Below are 23,019 nucleotides of genomic sequence, written 5' to 3'. Positions count from 1 at the left end.
CTCTGTAAGCCTTGGCCACAAGCGTGGAAGAGAACTTACAGGCCTTGGATGGCAGCTTACAGGCCTTATCGACCGCACCCAGAAACACACGGGCGAAATGAAATCTTTAAAAAGATGCAAATCAGCCCGTAACTCTTTTGTGAAAGAAATTTGCTCTTTCAGAGGTGTTGAAGTGCTCAGGGGAACGCGGGAGCTGTCGCAGGAAACCCAGACGAACCGCTGAATCGCGCCGTCACACCAACACCAGTGACTTGTAGCACTCTGGTGAAAGCAGCAAGCGATGTGCTCGGCTCCGAAGCGAAAGCTTGAATTCGAGTTGCTCGCGTTGCTCCTTATATACCCGCTCTGCGGGGCGGAGCACGCGATGCAAATAAAGTAGACCAAGGTACTTTGTGTACCATTGGCTCGTTTTTACCACTCGAAGGTGATTGGGCTCTCGGGCGAGATCCCATTCATAACGTCGAACGTGACCGACTGAAAGGGAACTATATTTTATTTTGCTTTTATTTTATTTTTATTTATTTATTTATTTATTTTTTTAAGATGTATATTGTAGATTATGTATAGGCCAAAGGGGTTTTCAGGGAAGTTGGACAATAATTAAGACTCTAAAGACTCTATGTTTAATAGGAATAAGGGATGATTTATGAAATATCTGTACTGTATTTATAGTTAATGATGACACATTCACAAATTGAGTTTGTAGTAAACAGAACATGAACACGAGTAGAGCAGATGATACTGAACTGCAGCACGTGCCGGTTAGAGTGGTTCTCATTCTCGAGTCAAGAACCGGTTGCATCGGTTTTCGGATCATCAGTACACTGGACTGAAAACAGTTTCTTTCGGATGCGTCCGATTCAAGAACCAAGGAGCTGATGATACTGCGCATGTATGATTCAGCGTGAAGCCGACTGACTCACAGAACGTCTGAACCAACTGATTCTTTTGGTGATTGATTCTGAACTGATTCTGTGCTAATGTTATGAGCATGGCTAAACCAAGGGCTTGAATGAAGGTCAATCTGATGAAACGTAAGTTAATTTAATAACAAATACATCGCAATTGGATTATGTATAGTAAGTTGTTCATGGTTTCTGTGCTGATTACACCTAATTTATTTACTTTATATCTTCAAGACTTAAATCCTCTTATGCACATTATTGCTGTTACTGTATTTGGGTGCGTTGTTGCAAAACTTAATTGTAAACTTTTCATGATTATGAGGTTTTAAACTGACTAAAGTTATGATTACTGACTTTATATATTTGAATGTTTGATAGACTTGATGCCATTACGTCATCGCCAATGACGTCATTACGAAAAGAATCAAACTTCCCATCACTAGTTTGGAACGACATGAGGGTGAGTCATTAATGACATAATTTTCACATTTTTGGGTGAGCTAACCCTTTAAGATGGTTTAGATCCTACCTGTCCGATCGCTACAACTTTGTTTATTTAAATGGGGAGTAATCTCATTCATCACCAGTAAAATATGGAGTGCCACAAGGATCCATCCTAGGTCCTCTGCTATTTTCAATATACATGTTGCCCCTTGGTAACATTATTAGAAAATATGTGATTAGTTTCCACTGTTGTGCTGATGATACTCAACTATATATCTCAATGAGACCAGATGAAACTTCTAAATTATCTAAGCTAACAGACTTAAAAATGTAAAAATGTAAAAGATTGGATGACCAATCATTTTCTCCTAATAAATTTGCATAAGACAGAGGTATTACTTATTGGACCAACAGTACACAAAGTCTCGTAAATTACAATTTGAAACTAGATGGATGTACTGTTACTTCCTCTACAGTCAAAAATCTGGGTGTTATATTAGACAGCAACTTTTGAAAACAATATTTCCCATATTACAAAAACAGCATTCTTCCTATTAGAAACATTGCCAAGCTACGAAACATGTTACCTGTTTCTGATGCAAAAAAGATAGTTCATGTATTCATGACCTCTAGACTGGACTATCGTAATGCACTGCTAGGTGGCTGTCCTGCATCTTCAATAAACAAGCTAGAGGTAGTCCAAAAAGCAGCTACTACAGTCCTTACAAGGTCAAGAAAATATGATCATATTACCCCAATTCTACAGTTTCTGCACTGGCTACCTATTAAGATCTATATCAGTTAGGGCTGGGTGATATGGAGCAAAAAAATATCTCAATATATTTTGCTATATCTCGATATACGATGTATATCTCGATATCTTTACAGGAAAAATAACCCCCCAAAAACTACTGCAAAACAAATATGCAAAATATTACATGTTTAGGGAACTATGAAATGTTCTATTTTTTTTCTTCACCATATGTTTTATTGTTACCTTATTCTGTGTTTTAGCATGTGTAATTATTTCAATGCATAAAAACAACTTAATTTGTAAAAAAAAAAATCTTAAAATAGCCTTATGTGAAATGTTTTTTCCCCTCTGAAATTCTGTGTATTAATATTTTTCTGGTTATCAAATGGAGGCATAAAACATTCATTTAATTTATCTTTTAATTACTGAAAATTAAGCAAACTTTATTTTTCGGTAAACAAAGGGGATTTACTATTAAAAATAAAATATATTCCTTAAATTATGTTTGTTTCATTTTAGTAGTAGTAGTAGTAGGTTATGTACATTCTGCTGAACAATAGTAATAGATTTCTGGCAAATACTTTTATTTTGACAGGTTTACCTTTACAGTTCTGTGTATGTGATACTACAGTCTATGATGTGATATGAAGATGCTCATGAAGTGACTCTCAGTGCAGTTCTGGAGATGTTGTTCATGTGTGCATATCCTCATTTAGTGAGAGGAAAGACGCTGAAATTACCGCGAGCGTCACGAGCGCTTCCATGTGTGTGATAAACGAAGAAGCGCCTCTGCGCCATTCATTAACACAGATACGCAGAACATGCAGGATTCATATTTAAATAGACTTTTCCAGCTTAACATTTACAGATATTAGTCCATATCGCGATTTGATGTGAGTGATATGACCTACTTTTGATTAATTCATTCAAAATTTGACAAATTCTGTGACATTCAACGTTAAACTGTAAATTCCGTTTTTATGACTGGATTCTGCGATTCAGTCCGCGTTTTCTGCAATGCGGAAATCATAGTGCCCTACAGTAGACATCTGCCTGCTGTTCACCTGATACCTTAAAACTGAGGTATCTCCATATAATGGAGCCAGTTGTCCTTTTTTATAGACTAGTTCTGTAGCCTCTAGTCTGGTCGCGGACGACGCCATGTTCAATGAGAGGGGAGGGGGAACAAAGTCAAGGAGGCAGGGGCGAGCACAGGAAAGAGAAGACAAACAAGCAAAGTGGCGGAATCAGAATTAAATATAAACAATATATCGATATATACGATATGTCAAAATCCATATCGTGTTTAAAAAATATCGAGATATATTTTAAATATCGAGATATCGCCCACACCTATTATCAGTTACAAATATTACTTACCTATAAGGCCCTTAATGGTTTTGCTCCTGCGTACCTAACTTGTTCTACCACGCTACAATCCATCGTGCTCCCTAAGGTCACAAAATGCTGTACTTTTGGTAGTACCTAGGATAGCAAAGTCCACTAAAGGAGATTTTTTCACATTTTGCTCCCAAACTCTGGAATAGCATTCCTGATAATGTCCGGGATTCAGACACACTCTCTCTGTTTAAATCTAGATTAAAAACACATCTCTTTGGCCAAGCAATTCAAATAATGCATTTCATAATTTTGGACTGCAGTTATATCTGATCAAATGTGCATTATTATTCTTTAGCTTCGGTTAAAATAATTAATTTTACTTGGTTGGAACAGCAGATATGCTAATTATGTCTCTATTTGTTTCTCTGTTTTGCCAGGATTTACACAAGCTCCAGTCTGGATCCAGATCACCTGAGAAGAGATGATTCCAACCCCTCAGAGGACCTCAGATAATGCTAACCCTGAAACAACATACAGATCTAAAAAATTTGCTGTTAATTGTGTTCATTACGTCTTTAATTGATTTTTCTGTACATTTCTGCCATATGCACATATATTGACAGTCACCACTGATAAGGGACTACTAAAAATTGTAGAAACTTAATTTTCTTAAGTTGCTTTGCAATGATTTGTATCATAAAAAGTGCTATACAAATAAACTTGAATTGAATTGAATGGTGTCAGTGTCATCAAATCGATGACATTACTGAATATTAAATATCTTTAACTTAGACCCTAACTATGCAAGCCAAAAGGAAACAGCGGGAAGAAAACCAAACTCCTTCAGGTGACAGAAAAACAGTCAAAAGCCAGTTCTCATCTGGCCTAACTGAACAAGCATGGTTTGATATTGCTCATAATACATCAAATGTGGGAAGGAGATATTGTAGTCCATGTATATTGTATTGATGGCTTAATCAAACTGTAAAGCCTTAATGTATACACCTCCATCATTTAAGCGCGATCCGAAGTTTGATCGGGTTGAAAGGGGTGATGTACTGTAGACATGAAATTATCCAATTAAGAGGAATAAATTAAGCATGTAGACGCTGGACTAAGTTCCTAATCAGAATCAAAAACAGCTTGCACACATGCACAGTGCTGTGATGCATGTTAACATACAGTATGTTTTACTTCATACAAACGTGTGTATGTCTTGCATACTGGTCAGTTCTAATGCTCACATATACAGTTGTGGCATAAATGTCAGCTTTCTTATTAAATGAAATACATGTAATGCACATTGTAACACTTTAGTATAGGGACCAATTCTAATTCTAATAATATAAAATAGTTGCTTATACTCATGCCTTTTATTAACATATTGGCTGTTTATTAGTACTTATAAAGCACATCTGCATGACCATATTCTGGATCCCTAATCCTACCCAATACCTAAATTTATCAACTTCCTTACTAACTTTTAATAAGTAGCAAATTAGGAGTGTATTGAGGCAAAAGTCATAAGTTAATGGTTTGTAAATGGTGAGAACTTTAAAATAAAGTGTGACCACACATATGTGAATTATATTGCAACATTTGGGGCTCATATAAACAGAATATTCAGAATCTGAAATTAGACTGGATTCATTCTGATTGAGGGAAATTACTGCTTAAACACACCTAATGTGAATTATCAAATCTCTTTCCATTAAACATACTGGATTTTCTGTTAAAAATATAGGACTATAGTCATAGAATTTTACTGTAATTCAGATTTATATTTGGACTAGAATTCCATTATGTGATTTGCCTGTCATTGTTCAGCTATAATGTACATAATAAAATAACTGATTTCGTATTTTACATTAATAACATCTGACATACTTGCTATGTTCTGTAAAAATCAAATGATAACTGGTGCAAATACTGGTGCAAATGATAGCACATCCACATACATTTACTGTATATAGACTCACCATACAATGAGTTCTGCATTCTGCACATTGTAAATCAACCAAGGTGACATAGTTATGAGCTGATTCAATAATTTCTAAATGCTAATGCTTGGATTACTAAGGCACATTATTTAGCCAGGCAAGTGTATTGATCTTCCACTGCTAAAATCATTAAATTTCAGTGTCCCTAAACACTCCACTCTTAACTTATACAAGTTTCCATGTTCAAAACCTGTTGCACTAGCATGTTCAAAACTCACATGTACAAAAGCTTGTTGTAACAAAGCTCTGACCTACCTTTATCAAATACTGGACACCACTCAGTGAGGCGTCCTTGCCTGTTTCTCACAAAGCCCACATAGAGAAAGCGAAAGAGAACTGTGAGGTTCGCCATGACTGAGATCACCTCATAAATCATGCAATTTCAACAACATGACTGTATCGTTGTCTTAAGGTACGAGAAGTGAAGTTTGGCACACAGATATATGAGTGTCTTCATAACAGTCCCGTGCAGTCTGAGGTCACAAGTCCTGTGTTTAAAATAACCAGAGAATGTTGCCAGTCACAGGTTTATTTAGCCACCCAACAAAAAGAGAGGGTGGGCAAATTACTGTTGAGCTGAGAAGGTTTACAATGTGGTTAAAGCAAAATGGCCACATGAACACAGCTGCACTATTCCATACTGAGAGGTACTACCCATCTGGCCTTTGATTCTAATCCTCAAAATGCCCCTTAGTCCACTTTAGTATCACTAAACATAACACTTCTGCCCCCCGTTGAGCAGGTGACCAAGTGTAAAGCCCTCTATTGTTTAATAATAGCCACTACGATGACACAATGGAGTTAGTTCATCCTTTTGCACCCAAGTACCCCATCACATGATGATACAGTTACCAACTTTCTCAGAAAGAGCTCAGTGAGTTGCCAGTGACGAAAAGGCTCACTGTCAGAAAACACTGAACCAAGTCTTCCTGCAAAGACATCTTGTGTATATCAGTAGACTCTTCAGCCAAGGATAAAACCATGATATTGACTTTCTAAAAGGGGGGTCACACAAGGCTGTGTTAGGAACCTATGTAAAATCTCCAATTGTACAACAACAATAGTATCAAGTCTCTAAACTGCCATCAATAAACAACTTAAGCACTGACAGAAAAAAAGCTCATTCTGAGAGGAGGAACATCAGCACAGCATAAATGTTGCAGCAGAATACCAGGCAACTGACACTACAGAATGACTTTTATTTTCACAAACTGCCAGCTGCGCGTAAATGAATACATTTAAACAACAAGCCTTTGTGTCTTTTCCTTCTACTTTACAGTTCTTCTCACAGGTGGGAAAAGTAAACAAGGTGGCCATTGTGATGTCAAAAGAACAAAAAGAAAAGAATGAACAATCATAAAATAAGTATAGGCTTCTAAGAGTTCGCAATTAAATCCATATCCTACCTTTTCTTGTAACACGATACAATCAATCCATGATGATGAACATCACTGGAGATGATTAATCCACAAGCATTCAGAGCATCATTCTCATCAATCCACAAGTCATTCTTTTAGTTTAGGCTATTTATAATACAAGTCAATATAAAAGCAATATGCTATGTCTAGAATTATTTTATGTTAACGGGCATAGCAAATAAATTGGTATCAACTTGCATGTTTAAATTTTAGTCTGCTTGTTATGGCCAAAAAAACAAACAAACAAAAAAATACTAAAGTCATATTACTATATGCAATAGCCTATATGATATAGCCCATGATCACGATTTTATACAGGTGTTACTATAAAGATTTTTCAAATGGTGATCAGCAACCAAATATTGACAATGTGGAAGTTACCGCCTTTTGCCTTGGTATGACTTCTCATGTTTTGCAGACAATGCAAAGGCAGAGTACATTAACTTCAAAATAGGGATAAAAATCAACTTTGAGCTCACAATTTTTGAATGTAGATCACTTTCATTACTAAAACATCTAATTGTTAAATTTCCAGTGTCCTACCTATAATTAATTTGGCTGAACAAGTAAAAAAAAAAGTAATTTTTCTCAGTTTCACTCTAGCAAGTTAAGGTCTTTTGCCTTTGTAGGTCAATATGAATGTGGAATAGTGTTCCTTACATGCAATCTTAATGCAATCTATGTCAGACGATGATTCATATCTAGCAAAAAGATTTGCTTCTACAAGGGTGTCTCTTGATTACTGGATTCCATCGGAATTGTTGATCTTTGCACATCATTTCCACATCTCAGTCTACATGTGAGAACAAACAGAGCACAAGTGTCATTACCGATACAATGCTCTCCATCTCAGCACATACACCTCATAAATAAAAAAGAAGCTTCTGCAGCCCTGAAGGAGCCTTGAGGCTCAAGTTCAGTTAAAACCACTGATAATCTCAATAAAGTAAGTGTTGACCTAAGGGGGGTTCTGTCAACTCAAAACCACAAAGATAAGATGTTTCAAATAGGTTTTAATATATTTTTGTGGTTGTTAATGTTTTCTGGGCAGTTGCTAGAAAATTCCAAATCAAGGGTCCACCATGAAGAAGTTACAAATTCATATGAGTTGGGTGACATCACTCAGTTGTCAATCAAGTGATGTCACTCAATTTCTAATGCAGCTTGTGAGGTAGTTGAACACAATTATCAATGGATTTGAGGTATTAAGCAAATCTGTCCAGCTGACTAAAGCCTTTAATCCATGTGTCTCAACTCATGTTCATTAAAGAGTTGGTTAACCAAAAATTGAAAATTATGTCATTAATAACTCACCCTCATGTCGTTCCAAACCCGTGAGACCTCCTTTTATCTCTGAAACACAGTTTAAGATATTTTAGACTTAGTCAGACAGCTCTCAGTCCCTCCATTGAAACTGTGTGTACGGTATACTGTCCATGTCCAGAAAGGTAAGAAAAACATCATCAAAGTAGTCCATGTGACATCAGAGGGTCAGTATTTTGAAGCATCAAAAATACATTTTGGTCCAAAAATAGCAAAAACTACGACTTTATTCACCATTGTCTTCTCTTTTCCGTGTCTGTTGTGAGAGAGTTCAAAACAAAGCAGTTTGTCATATCCGGTTCGCGAACGAATCATTCGATGTAACCGGATCTTTTTGAACCAGTTCACCAAATCGAACTGAATCGTTTTAAACGGTTCAGCGATTCATTCCCGAAACAGATATCACAAACTACTTTGTTTTGAACTCTCTCTCACAACAGACACAGAAGAGAAGACAATGCTGAATAAAGTCGTAGTTTTTGCTATTTTTGGACCAAAATGTATTTTCGATGTTTCAAAAAATTCTAACTGACCCTCTGATGTCACATGGACTACTTTGATGATGTTTTTCTTACCTTTCTGGACATGGACAGTATACCATTCACAGCTTCAATGGAGGGACTGAGTGCTCTCGGACTAAATTTAAAATATCTTAAACTGTGTTCCAAAGATAAACGGAGGTCTTACGGGTTTGGAACAACATGAGGGTAAGTTATTAATGACATAATTTTGCTATTTGGGTGAACTATCCCTTAGGGGGTCCACACTGTTCTATTTTCTTTAGTCTGTGTGTGAGTATAGAGTCACGACGAAAGAACAGGTAGCAGTAACTGTATTCATAAATTCAGTCCCCAGGCTGTGTATGGAATGTCCTCTCAAGTGACACTGGGAATAGATTGTCACCCAAACATGTGTCTCCCTCACACACACTATGGTCTTTATTCCTAATATACACATACAGGTAATTAATTCCATCTTTTCCATGCTATTTTCTAACACCTATATATTGTATCTTTCAGGCAGAAACTGCAATTTTTCTGGAAATAAAAAAGAACTTGTATTTTTTACATTATTAAACACTGTGTTGGTATTGTGGCTTTATATATGATCAGACATTTTCATGTGTCATTATATCAACGTTCTACCAAAATCACTCGCAAATAGAGTTACAAGGTTTTTAACCAGCGACTGCCTTCATTAAACAATGCTAAACATAGAGTACAAATCTTATACTATCTATGTGGGAGTTCAGTTTTCCTGTAGATGAATACATTTAGCCAAAATGTCATGTTATATAATATAAAGTTATTATATGCTAAGACAGTATTGTCTATGACTAGATGGCAAATGTTAGACTAAGACACTCTCCTCCACTCATCAAGATACAGAGACTGTGGCTTCATCCAAAGTTGCATATTGAGTAGGTACTTATTTTGAATAAATAATTACTTAGTGACCACTAGTATATATATATATATATATATATATATATATATATATATATATATATATATATATATATATATACACACACACGTATATATATAGCCTACAGTACAGACCAAAAGTTTGGACACACCTTCTCATTCAAAGAGTTTTCTTTATTTTCATGACTATGAAAATTGTAGATTCACACTGAAAGCATCAAAACTATGAATTAACACATGTGGAATTATATATGGAATTACATACATAACAAAAAAGTATGAAACAACTGAAAATATGTCATATTCTAGGTTCTTCAAAGTAGCCACCTTTTGCTTTGATTACTGCTTTGCACACTCTTGGCATTCTCTTGATGAGCTTCAAGAGGTAGTCACCTGAAATGGTCTTTCAACAGTCTTGAAGGAGTTCCCCGAGAGATGCTTAGCACTTGTTAGCCCTTTTGCCTTCTGTCTGCGGTCCAGCTCACCCCTAAACCATCTCGATTTGGTTCAGGTCCGGTGACTGTGGAGGCCAGGTCATCTGGCGCAGCACCCCATCACTCTCCTTCTTGGTCAAATAGCCCTTGATGCCTTCAGTGTGACTCTACAATTTTCATGGTCATGAAAATAAAGAAAACTCTTTGAATGAGAAGGTGAGTCCAAACTTTTGGTCTGTACTGTATATATATATATATATATATATATATATATATATATATATATATATATATATATATTAGTTGGCATTTTTTAGATGCAAAAATATATAGGCAAATATTTAGTAGAAATCAACTGAAAACAAAAACTGCATGTCTACTGTATATGAAATCTCAGTAAGGCCTCTTCAATGGCCATCCATATTTGGTACTGATATCATTATTATCTAGCTACATTTAACTGAAGCGTAGGTTGAACAAGTGTTTTCCTCTAAGCGGAGTTTACACACTACAATAAAATGCTCTGTTGTTTTTGAAAGCATGCAGTGCAATCAAAATGAGACCTTTGGACAAGGTACGAATCCCACAAAGTATTCAATTTCTAGGATTCTCCAAGCTCTGAGTTATTAATGAGCTCAGCAATCCTTTAAATCTCAACCAGCATCATCAAAGAGCAAAAATTTCCTTACAGATTTTTTGAAAGACACTGAAAAATAGGACAGGAAAGAGAGGAGTGTGGCTTCTGTTCCTAATTTTGGATGCACTGCTCTTTTTTTGCTAATTGCAGGTCTTCCAAACTGGGTTTCCATGCGGGCATGCAGTGCACAACCACAACTACCCAAACTCCACACCAAAACCCTAGAAAATATAGACTTCAGGAAGAAGACACTCCTATAAAACCTTCTGTAATGCAGAAATATGTTTGACCATTGCTTATAGTCTAGATTTATTTTTAAATACTACTTCGTTATGATATTTATTATTATAATACCATATAATACCATAAAGAAATTGCATACATGCATGCATACACTGGAGTGCAACATTAAGTGACAGTTAAAAGGTCAGATGTTATAAAGACAGCCTCTAGTTTTAAACAAGGTCCCACCAGCAGGTGTCAGCATGTACTGTATAATCGCTCCATATTTTAAACTTCACTACCCACAAGCCTCTTCTGTTGAACGATAGAGGCTAACAGCAATCTCAACTAGTACAACAAGCGCGCAAGTCATGTGTCACAAATATTGAACACTACACAAACAGTATTTTTTTTTTCATTTAGGCAATTAATTTTAGTGACACAGGAGGTGCCGGATCCAATGTCGGAGGTGACGGAACATGTTCCAGCTCAAATTAAGCCCTGGTAAAACCTGACTTTTCAAATGAGCGTGAACGTGAACTGCGCGTGCTGTTCATTCCTGTAAGAGTGAGCGCCGCTCTCGTTCACGTTCATTGTATGAAAAGTGATTCGTTCAGTTCAGCGTTCGGCGAAAATATGAACGCGTTCAGTGAACGTTGTTCATTGAATGCGTTCATGCACAACACTGCGGACAGCTCATAAATAATGAACACATGTTGTTGGAAAAAACCTTTAGGATTTAATTTTTAACAGTACTTTGCTTCCTCATTGACACTGAATTCTCTATGATACTTAGGTCCCTTAATATAAGTTGGGTCCTTCTGTCAACAACTGGGATTTTTCATTATTTATTGTCTAGCTGTTGGAAATCATAAGACCGGTCACTTAGAAATGTGATAGCACACTTTTTTATGTATGTAGCACAAACAGACATAGATGAGTTATGTGCTGAACTAACTACACTTCGACCATGCGACCTTTTGAAACGCCATTGCGACCCCAATTTTTATGGGGTCGCAAATGTATCACTGATTATTTTTGTACCTACTTATGTGTTATGCTATGATTTAATATGAGCATTTATTAAAACAGAAATGTGTATTTTAAGAATACATTATATAACGTGCTCCGAGCATTCAACACATCAAGTTGGCTTGCCAATTTAAACATTCAAAAGCGTTTAAAGCATCAAACACAAGACGCGGGAAAGCTGAACTGATTATGTGGTTACTCGCGCGCTGTGTTCGGTGTGCACAAGAGAGTCGCGTCTCACGGACAGCAACACTGAACCGAGCTCTCCTTGAGGACGTTCGCGTCCTCCTGCACCTGAACGAACAAATTCAAATCGCAGTTTAAACAAACAGAAAAAAAGAGCGAAAAGCGAAAGAGCTTAATTCAGCACCGCAAGTGTTCTGGTGTTCAGGGCGCACGCAGAGACGTGTCTCGTAGTGACAACATATACATACAAAGTATGTCAAAATACCCGTCTTGGAAAGTGTGTTCGAAAAAGTCTGTGGTATGTCTTAAGTGAAAGTAAAGAGTTGAGAAAGAAATCGGATGTGTATCATTATAATGGATAGACTGTCTCTTAAAGTGACCGCGCCTAATTTACTAGCTCTGTTGTCAGTGTCTTTAATGTATGAAAATGAAAGTAAATCACTCACTGCTCTTGACTGAATTACTTTGAAGACTGATCTGTGAAATATTGTACACAAAAATTCTTCATACTGTAGACTACCAGTGAAATTGATTTTAAAAAATTTCATTTTTTTCCGGACTATAAATCGCACTTTTTTTCATAGTTTGGCTGGTCCTGCGACTTATAGTCAGGTGCGACTTATTTATCAAAATTAATTTGACATGAACCATATATGATAGTTATTATACTGATAGTCTGAAGTTTTGGTTGATTCCATCACATATCTTTCTATGAAAGTTATCTGACATTATCAAGATCAATTTGTTCTGACAGTTTAACTCTTGTGTTCTTGTCATTTTTTATTACCAATTTCTAAACTATAGCAAATAAACTGTGATAATGTGAGAAATGTTGAAGGTGTCTGAATACATTTTGGTTTGACTGTGTATTTTATTTTACACTGAAGACTATGCAGTACTATTTTAAATTAGTTTCTGGACACCTACAAACTTAAAAAATGTAAACATTGTTTAAATAGCACAAATAAATAAATAGAATTAACATACAGTACAAATTAAACAATTTCAGACAGGGCCCACTGTACAACCTGCAACATGGCCCCTCTAACCCCAGCTGCGGCCCTGGGTTAAGGTACCAAGACGGGGCAATGCACTGTGTGTAAGAAATAAAACAAGAAGACATCTGGTTTAAAAGATGGCAAGTAAAATAAAAAGCACATCTGTATGCAATACAGTTTCATTATTGTTCATTACTATCCAGAGTGGCTTACTATAAATAATTTGTGCGACCAAATCATGTTTTGCGCCAGTAACTGAAAGAGTTAGTAGCGCAAGTGCCACCAGTGGAAAAGGTTAGTGTACTGTAGTTCCCTGTATCTATCTATCTATCTATCTATCTATCTATCTATCTATCTATCTATCTATCTATCTATCTATCTATCTATCTATCTATCTATCTATCTATCTATCTATCTATATATAGATAAAAGCATGTAGCAGACGCTTTTATCCAAAGCGACTTACAGTGCATTCAGGCTATCAATTTCCCAATGTTCCCGGGGAATCCAACCTTGCACTTGATATCAATTGCAAATGATAGCGCAATGCTCTACCAATTGAGCTACAGTCACACACACACACACACACACACACACACACACACACACATATATATATATATATATATATATATATATATATATATATATATATATCAAAAAGGTATTTCACATAGGGCCCAACTAATTCACTGATGACATATTAAAGCCTGAGCTCAAAATGTTTTTTATATGTATAGTGCTTTTCACAACATACATTGAATCAGAGCAGCAAAAAACATGATGTTAATGTTAATAATGTCTTAATATTTTTATGTCTTATGGTTGTATTTAGCAGAATTGAGCTGGGAGATACATAGTTTATATATATATATATATATATTTTTTTTTTTTTTTTTTTTTTTTTTTTTTTTTTCAAAGGATATTCTAAAGTTTGCAGATGATGATCTAAGTTCAGCAATACCACTGATCAACAGATATCAGAGAGCATCTTATGTACATCCCACCCTATTCTCTGTGGCCTCTTCTAAGGTCACAATTCTCCTAAGTGACCTTGTGAAACATAAAACACACCACAGACCAGCAAACACAAACACCTACATCTGACTGATAAGAGAAAGAAGAAGGAACTACAATGGTCTTATAGAATGAGTTTTCAGCAGAGTTACCCGAGGAGTACTGGTTTAGCAGTCTCTGTGATTTGTACCATTTCCTCTAAAAGATGGATGAATATTGACAGTGTCATAAAATATTTAGAGCCTGTTAGGTTGTGGGATTTCCTGCGATGAGAATTCAAAATTAACCCACAGTTTCCTGAAGCACTCTCTGCCTTTCACTCCAGCATGATAGAAAGCACATGAAAATGAATTCATCATATGGAAGAGTTCTCTTAGGTTACTTTATATACTCTAGCACAGGAGTGAAATGATGATGTGGTAAATATTTTATATATATATATATATATATTAGGGCTGTAGCTATCGAATATTTTAGTAATCGAGTATTCTACCTAAAATTCCATCGATTAATCAAGTAATTTTCTGAGATGCACATTAAACACATAAAACATTAATTTATCTTTTAATTATTGAAAATTAAGCAAACTTAATCTTAATATCATGATTTGATGTGAGTGCAATGACCTATTTATGATTAATTCATTCAAAATTTGGCAAATTAAACTGTAAATTCCATTTTTATGACTGGATTCCATGATTCCCTCCATGTTTTTTGCATTGCGGAAATCATAGTGCCCTAGTTGTGGTATGCCAGCTCTATCTTCTTGCAATGGACAGACTACACAACATTCTCTTTACGTTTGCCCGCACCCTCAAATCAAAACACTGCTGACTCCTTGTTTCTCCGCTTTGTGGGTGACGTAAATGCGTTGTGTCACATTAAAAAAAATCATTGCGAAAGAACCTGACGTGAGATTTAAAATAAATTAAAGGATGCTTCGAGGCAGAGGAGTTTGCTTCGATCATTTTTTTGTAATCGAGTTACTCTAGGAATCGTTTCAGCCCTAATATATATATATATATATATATATATATTAGGGGTGTAACGGTTCACAAAATTCACGGTTCAGTTCGATACAATACACTGGTGTCACGGTTCGGTTCGGTACGGTTCGGTACGTTTTAGATACAGCAAAAAGAAAAAATTGGCAGATAAATTTCCTTGATTTTTAAAAAATGTTTTATTTATTAAAACTAACAAAGTATGTTTTTTTTTTACATTGAACAATGATGGAGCTATTCTTTACCCATCTTCTATGGTGTTTTCTTAGCAGCATACTGTATAAAACAAAAACAGCTCCTTATAAAAAAAATGAAAATGTTATATTAGTTATGAACAAATACAAAGATGTAACTTTTTATATGGAACTCTATAACTCTTTATATTGAGTGAGTTTTTAATCAATTGGTTCTCTATAGGGCTTATGTTTTTTTGAACAAAGCAGGAATTACGGTCTGTCTGAAATTGGCTCGTGAAGGAATATTGTAACGGGGCTCAATTACATTAAGCATATTCTTAAAACCTACGTTTTCCACTACAGAGTTAGGCGCTCGCTCACTCAGTACGCGCTGAAGGCTCGTTGCAAAATGGCTAATGCGTTTAACAGACCAGAAATAGAAGATCCTCCAATAACCAACAGGTCTGGTGTTCCACATGGTGGATTCCCTGTAAGCTATAATGGTGATGATAGAATGAATGGTAAATAGTAAGGTCTCATATCCGTGGCTATAACGTAAATGTAGCCTACCAATCGCCGTGGTGATGTCTTTTGCCCTATTTGAATCCGTTGGAAATGTCTGTCTAAATGCTGCCGGGATAGTTTTGTTGCGTGTATGTTTCTCTTTTTTTCCGTCTTTTCCCAGATACTGACACACTAAGGTGATGTCGGCGTAAATGAGTTGACATGTTTCAAGTATTCCCGCTGGTGTTTTTTTTTTCTTTTTTTGTATTCCCGCTGGTGTACCCTAGACACGACATATCGTTGTTTTTTTTATCCACCACTCTCTTGCCATCACCATTATAGCTTACAGGGAATCCAACGTGCACCCAAACACCAGACCTGTTGGTTATTGGAGGATCTTCTATTTCTGGTCTGTTAAACGCATTGGCCATTTTGCAACGAGCCTTCAGCGTGTATTACTGAGTGAGCGAGCGCCTGACTGAGTAGCCTAACATAAACATACAAGTTGGTGTTTTTTTCTTCTTCGGGGGTGTCAGGGGCGTTGCCTGTTACGTCGTTTGGGTTATTGTGAAGTGAAGTGACATTCAGCCAAGTATGGTGACCCATACTCAGAATTTGTGCTCTGCATTTAACCCATCCGAAATGCACACACACAGAGCAGTGAACACACACACACACTGTGAGCACACACCCAGAGCAGTGGGCAGCCATTTATGCTGCGGCGCCCGGGGAGCAGTTGGGGGTTCGATGCCTTGCTCAAGGGCACCTAAGTCGTGGTATTGAAGGTGGAGAGAGAACTGTACATGCACTCCCCCCACCCACAATTCCTGCCAGCCCGGGACTCGAACTCACAACCTTTCGATTGGGAGTCCGACTCTCTAACCATTAGGCCACGACTTCCCGATTTATTGGGCTACCTTGTTGAACGCATATCATTATATTTCACAATTATTTTTATTTTCCAAATATAATTAATTAGTCCAACGAACCGTTCGGTCCATAATGCGTACCGCGTACCGAACCGAAAGCCTCGTACCGAACGGTTCAATACGAATACGCGTATCGTTACACCCCTAATATATATATATATATATATATATATATATATGAAATATGAAAGTGTATCTACCTTCTATCTTCCCAGCTTTAATGAGATGCATGCATCTTCACACATATAACATATAAGTATGTGCAGATGGATACACTGTGTTTTGAACCAATTTGCTCTCTAGGGCATCTCAAGATTTGCCAAGACAACAGGGAGTCAACAGGGAGTTGTCCCCAAAGAATCACCTTGAAGAACAGGTGCCAAGATAAGGTCTTATAATAAAAAAAAGAAAATTCTAAATGTCTTGACGACAAATAATAATAAAAAAAATTGAAAATTGTTTCATTTCTTGATTATTCTTAAACAAATAACAACAGACCTTATTGTACTTATATAACAAGGTAGCTATTCTAAAAAAAAAAAAAAACTTTTCTTTCCAGAGGGAACCCAAGGTGAAATAGTCTTCTAGGTCTGCTTACAATTTGACGTCAAAATTGAAATAATGAACACCAATAGCATAGGCTACTAAACTTGATTAGCCCCACCCCAACTTCCTATTTCAATAAGAAGAACTTCAACACAGCAGAGAAAACTGTACTTATCAAGCATTTTCAGTGGCTAGGAACCTATAAACCTGTTTCATTTTGTATAGAATCAATGGCTTGAAATGTCATTGCTTGACTGAAAACACATAGCACTGAGAAGAGGAAATCACATAGGCAAATTACTCTAACGGCCTCTAACTACACCGCAGTAAACCGTACAGGCATATGAGCCCTGAGCCAATGAAAATACAGAACCCAGTAAGGACACTTATAGATCAGGGAACCAAAGACCGATCCATGCTCACTAGTTACTCAGCAGACTGAGCATATAGAATAATCTGGCAGATGTAAGAACTGCCACATCACTGAGATGAAGATAATACTTCTGCTATAAATGTGATTATATATAGGCTACTTACACATGAACACACCATCACAACATTTTAAACAAGAAATTCCAAGTTATCCCATCGGAACACACCAAAAAGACTGTAAACATCATCACGGTAATCAACAGCGATCTGTATTTTTTATGTTAATCAAAAGCACACTGAGTAGCACAAATCCAAATGCAATCCCTAGGTATGACACTATACTACGCAGTAAAACACAATAAACTGCACAGTCACAGCAGGTATCACAGAAACATCACTTACAAATCCCTGCAGAGAGGATCTGCAAGGCCATTATTCCTAATCCGAAGCATTCAGCAAAAATCTTCAGACATAAGCACACTCAGCAGCTGTAGTAAGGCAAGGCTTGATGAAACCAGGGCTATAATAATTTCTCTCCTCCCTTCTCTTTCACTGCCATCTTCCCTTCTCATCTCCTACAGTCAATACAAGGGCCCATGCAGACAGTTCTGTGACAGAACCCATTATGATCTCATGGTTTGCTATTGGGTGAGAGCTATTCTCAGTGGGATGTGATTGGTTAGTTAGGTGGTCGGGGGCAGGGATAATCAGACGGTGGTGATCTGAGACATGGACCCAGGCAGGTGACATGCATGGATGCTTTTGAGAAGGAGGCAGCAGTGTCATGCTTTAGTCTTGAACTATAGGTATTAAATTGTGTGTATGTGTGTGTGTGTGTATATATATATATATATATATATATATATATACATATATATATATATATATATATGAAGAGTTTGGTTCCAAAATGCAATAAACACCATTTAAAAAATATATAAAATTTGTTCCCGCCAAAATCAGTATTGTATCTGGTCGGTATTGAAAAGTCAATTTAAAATTGTACGCAAAATGTCATGTTTTATCCCTATCTTTCCAAACCGCAAGAAACGCCATTCTCCCTTCTCTACTAAGGCTACCCTAGATTGCCCAATAGCTTTGGCGGTCTTTTTCATGGTGCGGAGATACAAATCAACGGTTTGCCGGAGTTCCCTAATGTCATGGGCTTTAACTTCATAGCGCTCATCTAGCTCTTTTAGCAGGTCCGCTTGGTATGCCTGTAATAAAGCCATTGTGTGAATTTAATTATGCCACAGCGAAAGTTATCACCTCCAATAACTCCTCATACTGGGCAGACTGAGGGAGTTCGTTGACGCTCTCGACCTCACCCTCTTCAGAGGACAGTAATGTGTCGAGCTCTCTCATCGGGGGGAAAAAACCACTCCCTTGGAGCGTGCTTATGGAAACCCTGGGAGGGGGTTGGATCTGGTGGTCGAGGAAGAAGAAAAGGACTCGCCCATCTCTATTCCCTCCACCAGATCCATATGTGATCCCCACGATGCCGCCGCCGCTCTGCCTAAGCAGCAGCAAGGTCTGAGCCACTCTAAAGGCATTCCCAAAGCATCTCGATGTAGCTCAAGTTCCTGAAGGGAAACTAAATACATGTCTTATATAAATATAAATATATATGACATACTCTGCCACCCTTTTACATCAAACAACTACAAATCACATTAGCAATGTCAGACAGGAGGAAATCATCACCACAAAACTGGAATACACTTCAAAAATGCAAATAAAACAGCTACACACCCTGAACTTACTCAGGGAATGATATGCTGGCTTGATATACCATTCTAAGCACAATTCCAAGCAAACTCCTTGGAGGACAATTATATTGCCTGTTTACGTTGAGTAAACACACTAGAATTAGCCCACACTGTGCTAACTGCAGGGTGCTATGTAAACAGCAGGGAGGTCCATTTACATAATACAATTTCATGCTGTCCAGTAAAGCTTTCAGTAAATATCTCAGTATTTTCTATCTGCCTTCAGGAAGATTCTGGAAAACATGAGATACAGATTATTTATGCTGAATGTATATGTTTGAAATCTAATGGTATAATGCTTGACTGGTCAAGCAATCGGCAGGGGGATATTACTGGCAAACTTTTATTGATAAAAGTGGGGGTATTGACCATCAGACAATTATGTTATGAGTTAATTAGACACTGGAAAGGGACACTCCTGCATTATGATCTGTGCACAAAAAATACAGATGTCCTTCACATATATTATACAAAGCTCATTTCATTTTATTTCTTTATGATTTCTTTCAAATTCTTTATGTATTTAAGAATTTAGACACTTTAAGAAATTGAAAAAAATAAAATAAATAACTTTCAAAATATGAACCCTATTTTGCATGAGCTGCACAAATTTGACCATTTATAGATCATGTGTGAAATACCAGTAAGTCAGTTATGATACCGAGCCATAATATTAATGATGTATGTGCATTTACAAGGTCAGGACAGCCTGACACAACAATTCTGCTTTGGCCAATCATAAAGGTCTGTTGAATATGGTGCAGTTACTTTAAATTGTGCTATTTACAGTAACACCAGGCAACCCGTGTAGTGATTGTTTGGTTTAATTTTACTTGTGATGGTGAGGTCAACTGATGCTGAATTGGATTATATCATTTGGTCTGTCTTAAACTTCGTTTACCAATTAAATCACTGCTCACTTTCATTTCACTGCCACTAATGTCAATGGAAATCACCTGTTGTTACAAAAAAAGGAATGATGTGCAGTATTGTCACAACAATTAACTGCCAATTTGAACACCCGTTTAGGGGTATACTGTATCCCAACTCCACCCAGGCAGCCTCAAACAATGACTTTGAAGTAGTGCTGCAACGACGCGTCACACTGTTTACATCTCGTGTAATGGCATACTAGGAATGGAGAAAGTTGCATTCTATCACAAAAACAGAGACCACTGTTATCAAAAGTATGGGAATACTTTAAACAGAGGCCAAATAAAATGGCTCTTTGTTCCCTTTGCAAAACCGATATGGTGTACCACGGCAGCACAAATGCGATGCACAAGCACCTCAGAGGAAAACACCCTGGCGCTTTCCGGTGTTACGGTTTAACTGGTTAGGGTGTGTTCTGGGGACCAATTTCCTGATTCAGGTCTCTGCTGCAGATGTGATGGAACGACCGCAGCATATTCGGCGATTCTAAAAGCACAAACTGATGTGATATTATTAAGTGCCTAATAAATGCAGACTTGCTCATTCCATGATTCTGATATTCTTGTAAAGATTACAAGTTATTGGTATGATCACCCTTGGCGGCTGAAGTAAGGATAAAATAAAAAATAAAGTAAGTCTGTGTTGGCAGACTTATTTAATGCCCTGTCTTTCGTTTCTTGTTTGTCAGATCGTTGTTTGAGGTCCTCTGTTTTCAGTATTTCTCAGAGGGGAGGCTTCAAGTATAACTTGTTTGAAGTAATGGTGCTTCATATAACATTATCCAGAGAAACAAATATTAATGATAAATCCCCTGTTATGTTTGTACTGGCTACTGTATAAAGGCCACCAGGGCACCATACAGACTTTATTAAAGAGTTTGGTGATTTTACTTTCGAGTTAGTTCTGGCTGCAGATAAAGTTTTAATAGTTGGTGATTTTAATATCCATGTTGATAATGAAAAAGATGCATTGGGATCAGCATTTATAGACATTCTGAACTCTATTGGGGTTAGACAACACGTTTCAGGACCTACTCATTGTCGAAATCATACTCTAGATGTAATACTGTCACATGGAATTGATGTTGATAGTGTTGAAATTACGCAGCCAAGTGATGATATCTCAGATCATTATTTAGTTTTGTGCAAACTTCATATAGCCAAAATTGTAAATTCTACTTCTTGTTACAAGTATGGAAGAACCATCACTTCTACCACAAAAGACTGCTTTTTAAGTTATCTTCCTGATGTATCCAAATTCCTTAGCATATCCAAAACCTCAGAACAACTTGATGATGTAACAGAAACTATGGACTCTCTCTTTTCTAGCACTTTAAATACAGTTGCTCCTTTACGCTTAAAGAAGTTTAAGGAAACCAGTTTGACACCATGGTATAATGAGCATACTCGCACCCTAAAGAGAACAGCCCGAAAAATGGAGCGCAGCTGGAGGAAAACAAAACTAGAGGTATTTCTTATTGCTTGGCGGGAAAGTAACCTATCCTACAGAAAAGCATTAAAAACTGCTAGATCCGATTACTTTTCTTCTCTTTTAGAAGAAAACAAACATAACCCCAGGTATTTATTCAATACAGTGGCTAAATTAATGAAAAATAAAGCCTCAACAAGTGTTGACATTTCCCAACATCACAGCAGTAATGACTTTATGAACTACTTTACTTCTAAATTCAATACTATTAGAGATAAAATTGTAACCATTCAGCCGTCAGCTACAGTATCGCATCAGACAGTGCACTATAGACCCCCTGAGGAATAGTTCCACTCATTCTCTACTATAGGAGAGGAAGAATTGTATAAACTTGTTAAATCATCTAAACCAACAACATGTATGTTAGACCCTATACCATCTAAGCTCCTAAAAGAGGTGCTTCCAGAAGTCATAGATCCTCTTCTGACTATTATTAATTCCTCATTGTCATTAGGATATGTTCCCAAAACCTTCAAACTGGCTGTTATTAAGCCTCTCATCAAAAAACCACAACTTGACCCCAAAGAACTAGTTAATTATAGACCAATCTCGAATCTCCCTTTTCTGTCCAAGATACTAGAAAACGTGGTATCCTCACAATTATATTCCTTCTTAGAGAAAAATGGTATATGTGAGGATTTTCAGTCAGGATTTAGACCGTATCATAGTACTGAGACTGCTCTCCTTAGAGTTACAAATGACCTGCTCTTATCATCTGATCATGGTTGTATCTCTCTATTAGTTTTATTGGATCTTAGTGCTGCATTTGACACAATTGAACACAACATTCGTTTGCATAGACTTGAACACTTTGTTGGCATTAACGGAAGTGCATTAGCATGGTTTAAATCAAACTTATATGACCGCCATCAGTTCATAGCAGTGAATGAAGATGTATCATATCGATCACAAGTGGAGTACCTCAAGGCTCAGTACTAGGGCCGCTACTCTTCACGCTTTATATGTTACCCTTGGGAGTAGGGCTGCACGATATTGGGAAAAAATGACATTGCGATATTTTATTTTTCTGCGATATATATTGTGATATGAAATCTAATCTAATTTTTTCTTATAAACAAAAATGGGGTGAGCACACTTACATTCTCATTTTAAATGATTTAAACATCGACACCATCGTGTCAATTGATTAATATGCGCGA

General features: G+C 36.8%; 1 protein-coding gene across 8 annotated transcripts in view; it reads right to left on the bottom strand.

Annotated features, from left to right (window-relative positions):
• Positions 1-23,019, bottom strand: part of triob (trio Rho guanine nucleotide exchange factor b) — a 181,439-nt gene that overhangs the window by 143,066 nt on the left and 15,354 nt on the right. Inside the window, exon 1 of one of the 8 annotated variants that reach the window (XM_059567332.1) lies at positions 18,072-18,211. The exons of the other annotated variants lie outside the window; for them this stretch is intronic. Coding sequence (XP_059423315.1) covers positions 18,072-18,102 — 31 coding nt within the window. The 5' untranslated portion in view covers positions 18,103-18,211. Of the gene's footprint in view, positions 1-18,071; positions 18,212-23,019 lie in introns of those variants that run through there. 8 annotated transcript variants of the gene reach the window in all.

The sequence above is a fragment of the Carassius carassius genome, chromosome 15, assembly GCF_963082965.1.
Source record: "Carassius carassius chromosome 15, fCarCar2.1, whole genome shotgun sequence".
Classification (NCBI taxonomy): domain Eukaryota; kingdom Metazoa; phylum Chordata; class Actinopteri; order Cypriniformes; family Cyprinidae; genus Carassius; species Carassius carassius.
This window is presented reverse-complemented; position numbering and strand designations above follow the sequence as displayed.